General features: G+C 49.2%; 1 protein-coding gene across 1 annotated transcript in view; it reads right to left on the minus strand.

The window, feature by feature from the left end:
• Positions 1–420: 420 nt before the first annotated feature.
• The window catches only part of plekhh1 (pleckstrin homology domain containing, family H (with MyTH4 domain) member 1), a gene marked incomplete at both ends in the record, with an annotated part of 29,069 nt that continues 24,416 nt past the window's right edge, over positions 421–5,073 (minus strand). The window contains 7 exons of the mRNA XM_079752517.1: positions 421–570; positions 1,373–1,519; positions 2,342–2,425; positions 3,124–3,253; positions 3,917–4,104; positions 4,456–4,597; positions 4,934–5,031. Of these exons, the coding sequence (XP_079608643.1) occupies positions 421–570; positions 1,373–1,519; positions 2,342–2,425; positions 3,124–3,253; positions 3,917–4,104; positions 4,456–4,597; positions 4,934–5,031 (939 nt within the window). The remainder of the gene's footprint in view (positions 571–1,372; positions 1,520–2,341; positions 2,426–3,123; positions 3,254–3,916; positions 4,105–4,455; positions 4,598–4,933; positions 5,032–5,073) is intronic.

Consider the following 5,073-nt stretch of genomic DNA (forward strand, 5'->3'; position numbering starts at 1 on the left):
GCTTCTGTCCTGTCCTGGGGTCGGGGTGGGGGGCTTCTGTCCTGTCCTGGGGTCGGTGGGGGCTTCTGTCCTGTGCTGGGGTCGGTGGGGGCTTCTGTCCTGGGGTCGGCGGGGGCTTCTGTCCTGTCCTGGGGTCGGGGTGGGGGGCTTCTGTCCTGTCCTGGGGTCGGTGGGGGCTTCTGTCCTGTCCTGGGGTCGGGGTGGGGGGCTTCTGTCCTGTCCTGGGGTCGGTGGGGGCTTCTGTCCTGTCCTGGGGTCGGTGGGGGCTTCTGTCCTGTGCTGGGGTCGGTGGGGGCTTCTGTCCTGGGGTCGGCGGGGGCTTCTGTTCTGTCCTGGGGTCGGGGGGGCGGGGGGGGTTCTGTCCTGTCCTGTCCTGGGCCGGGGATGGGGGGGGGGCTCCTGTCCTGTCCTGGGGGGGCTTCACAGTAGCGTGGGGCTCTTGGTGGTGTAGGTCATGCAGGGGAAGTGTCGGCTGTCCCCGTCCCACCGGGGGCCCGGGGCCGTGGGGGCCGGGCCCCCGGGGCCCCAGTGGTTGATGTAGCTGGCCATGAGCAGAGTCAACTCCAGGATCTGATGACGGAGCAGAGGGAGCGCTGGAGTTAATGGTTCCACCGGTTGTGATGCGGGCGGGGGTTTATTTGACACCGCGGGGGAGCTTTATGACCAACCGCGCGGCCGTGAAAGCGCCTCGGAACCGAACCGAACCAGGCTTATGAGCGCGGCCGCCGGCGGTAACGAGACGCGGACGTTTTGGGCGTCGGAACGCCGAGCCGCTCGGCTCATTAGCGCTCGGAAGCATATCCTGTGACACGCGGCTGGTGATGGAGCGGAGGCTACACCCCCTCCTTTGTCCTCACCCCCCCACCCCGTTATAACCTACATGCCTATTGACAACTGGCCGGGGACTACCGCTGGACATTGGCCAAATAGGCTAAAGCTGCTCCTTTTACTGAACAGTAAAAGGTAAGTACTCAAAGGTGACTGTCCACGAAACCATAAACAAATCAACTAAACTCTGTACCCCCCCCCCCCCCCCCCCCCCCCCCCCCCCCCCCCCCACACCAGCACTAAGGAACCACAGACATCCTCTCTGACCGGTCTATGTTCCAGTGTAGAGGAGAAGCCTCCATGTTTTAACTCTGTCTATGATAGTACTATGTTGTACATTTTATTTTACAGTTAATATTTTTTAGTTTGTTGTTCGTCTGAAACTATGCGGTAGACTGCCTTCACCAGCATTGGCCTATAGGGCACCCCCTTTTATTTTTTACAATAATCAAAACAGACTGAAAGGGCCGGCCTCCGTTGACCTCGACGGAAACCTCTGGCTCCACATCTGCGCAGACAGGAGGGTAGAATAGCTCGGGCTCACCTTGGGCTTGGCCAGGGCGAACACCAGCTTCTCCACACTCTTCTTGGGGGCGCCTGGCTCCCTCTGCTGGCTCACCACCACCATGAAGTCGTCACGGTAACCGCCGAAGGTAATGACAGACTGGTAGGGGTAGGAGGCCAGCGTGTGCTGCCGAAGGAAAGGAAAATAAAGGATGATAAGCAGAAGAAAAACACGGTGTAACAAAAGGCATAAACTGTGTTTAAACGAGACACGCGTATGTTTTATTCGCTCAGCCTGTAATCGAACATGACAGACTTGGGGAGTTTGGTTTTTGGTCTTTCAACGTTTCTTTCAACTGGAGAGAACAAATTGAGTGTGAAGATGTGTTCATCATTTCCCCTGATTTATAGTGACGGTTCCCCTAAGAATTACTGAGAAGACATAAACAGGGCCTTCCCCAAACTGTAAGGAAAAATACGGGGCCGGCAAAAATGATAGAGCTGGATGTTGTTGTATTGTGGCAGAATCCCTGTGAGGGCCGACAATCAGAGGGCAGACATTTTGGCTTCTTCCCTGTGGTTCTTTCTGGTCTCCAAAGAAAGGAAAACTATTTCAGACCTGAACTTCCCCATACCTCTGTAGATGTGGCCTGCTTAGAAACCAACAAGCACAGAATCCCAGCCCTCCACTTATCGTTTATAGTCCACATTTTTTTTTTAATCAAATGAAAGAACCTCAAATCTTTTTTATGCAAAAAAAGAAGCTGCTAAAAGATAAAGAAAAATATAAAAAAAGGTTAAATGACGAAAAGCGTGTTTATTCCAGTTTAAACGCAAGGCCATCTGATACGGCAGGCGACACTAACGATCTCTCCTCTGGTGAACCCGTTTATCTCCCCGGTTAGGGCATGGCGGGAACAGGATCAGGGCGGGGCTTCTACTTAGGGCCGACCCCTTGTGAAGTATGCGTGCACCAATGGTACGGTCCGACACTCTGCCCGGAGCTCACCATGGCGTGGTCCAACACGAAGAGGCCGTCCTCGCTCACCGCCAGCCAGGCCTGGTCCAGCTCCGCCGGCGACGGGGGAACGGGCTGCACACACAAAGCCCAGCACAGTCAGGATTAAGGCCATGGTGGGGAGGCACGATGTTGTTATTAATCCCCCCCATGTGCCAGGGAGACAAATAAATCCTTATTATAATTTATTTATTTTTTTTAAACTTTCAATCCTTTATCACACTATATTTGAACTCACACAAATTAAATCAAATACATTTATGAGCTAACCTTTAATATACCCTATTCTTAAAGATGACAAAATATTTTGTCACAGATTGTGACAAAAAACTGATGAGACACAACAGATTACATTGGCTGCTGCCCCTGGTTCATTTCCTTTAATTTGCAGATCGGCCGATGGTCGTCTACGAGGCAAATCTATCGGCTGATACCGATGTACGAGCGACACATCGGAGCATCTCCATCCATAATAACAGACAACAGCCGCTTCAGCACCGTTCAAAGTCTGGACATCCAGGGGAATGACAGAGAGATGAGGAGGTTCAGGAATGTCTGATCAGTTTTTTCGTTTTAAAAAGACAATTATTTGTAGATGTACAATATCACATTGAAGGGGAATGTTTGTCTCCCTAGTGACTTGTTTTCACGTTGCCCATATGTTTATACAACTGTACATTTTTTATCTTATATGTATTATATATAAAAAACACAAAAGACAAACGTAAGCACCTTCTCACATTTATAAAAGATAACAACATTTAAACTCGAACCTTGGCGCTGAAGAGCTTGGCCCCGAACAGCGTCCACTTCCTGGCCACCGTGAGGTAGATCCTCACACACTCGGACGCACTCCGGCCGCGCAGCATCGACCACTTAGCCGCCAGCCGCTCCGTCAACTCCCTGCGGAGAGAAGAGAGGGAAAGGAACGGACCGTTTTAAGGCGTGGCCCTTTTCATACAAGAGGCAGACTAAAAGCTCTTCACATATAAACATCGTCATACATTAAAATGAAATAATAAAATAAAATAGAGAGGTATGAGAAAAACAAAGGCAAAGTGGTGGAGGTTTGAACATTGTGGTCTGCTGCTCGTTTTAAATACATTCCTAAGAACAATTATTTCACCCCTAACATATCTCTAACATATCCCTGACATATCCCTGACACATCCCACACTGATTTAAGACATGAAGATTATACACTGTGTGAAAAACCGATTGAGGCATGCTGTGAAAAAAAATCACATAATAAAGTAATACACCCAGCCCAGGGATAAGAACAATAAACATTTGATGAAATGAATATGAATAAAAAAGATACATTTAGAACAGATTTCGTGTCATAAAAATGCATCAGAGAAAAGATATTTGAAACGTTCCCTCTCAAAGTTTACTCTGTTCAGAAACTCCAGTAAACAATTCAGACCAACATCTGCCATGCTGTGTGTGTGTGTGTGTGTGTGTGTGTGTGTGTGTGTGTGTGTGTGTGTGTGTGTGTGTGTGTGTGTGTGTGTGTGTGTGTGTGTGTGTGTGTGTGTGTGTGTGTGTGTGTGTGTGTGTGTGTACCGGAGCTGGTCTGAGGTGCAGTCCTGCTTGTAGCGCTTGGGGTAGAACCGCTCTATGATCTGCAGCAGAACCAGCTGGGCCTTGGGGGAGGGGGGGCCGGGGGAGGAGGAGGAGGAGGAGGAGGAGGAGGAGGAGGAGGAGGTGGAGGAGGAGGGGGGCGTGGGTCGCTCCAGGTCCCCATGCTCCACCTACAAGGTGGGGGCGCCAGAGAACAGAGAGGGGTGGAGGGGTCCAGGGAGTTGAGAGATAGATGGGTGGAATGATCAGGAGGTTCAACAACCCAACTAGAAATTAATTATTAAAAAGTTAAAAGCGTAGGCCTCAGAGTGGCTGCTTTGAATCAGAATTACTTGAGAGGGTTAGAGTTAGGCTGAGAGACCAAAATAAATCCTGATTATTTGAGTATTATTAATAAAATAAAAAGTGTTTGCCATCTATTCTTAAACGAAAAAAAAACAGGAAAACAATTTTGATGTTAGCCTTCTGCTTTTCTTAACCCATCAGACCCCCGTAACCCTGCGTCCCGCCCTGTTACGGACCTGAGCCATGAGCGCGGCCACCTCCAGCGCCAGCTCCTTGCTGACGGGGAAGTGTCCTCCCTGCACCTCGTCGTTCACCTGGTAGGCCAGCAGGAGGCGCTCTCGCTCCGTCTCGCCCTTGGCGTGAGCTCGGAAACACAGCCTGCCGGCACGGGCACGTTAGTGGAGGAGGAGTTAAGAAATGAAGCTTTCTGTTTAGGTAACAATTCCATGATCAAATCTAATCACATCTATGCATTGTGTGTGTTATTATGGGATGTTGAACGTAAAGATTCCCAGCTTGAAGGAAAATAACCAAAGTTTCTAACTGGAGAATGTTCATTTTATTTATTTATCACATTCTAATTTAGTAGAATGAAAGTAAGTTGTTTAAAATCAACGCGTGGTGTGAAACCTTCTTGTAATTTGCTTTGAGGTAAAAAGTTTAAATCCCAAATAAAATAGTTTAAATTAAAGTTTAATTTTTTTAAGTCCTCACCTGCTCTTGTACGTCAGACGAACGATTCGCGTCCCCTCATATTTCCCAGGATGCAGTTCTTTCAGGGCCTGCTCCCATTTGGAGATGACATCACAGATCTACACAACAGCACGGAAAATAACTTTGGGATTAATTCCCCA

This window comes from Pollachius pollachius, assembly GCF_949987615.1.
Source record: "Pollachius pollachius genome assembly, chromosome: 15".
Classification (NCBI taxonomy): domain Eukaryota; kingdom Metazoa; phylum Chordata; class Actinopteri; order Gadiformes; family Gadidae; genus Pollachius; species Pollachius pollachius.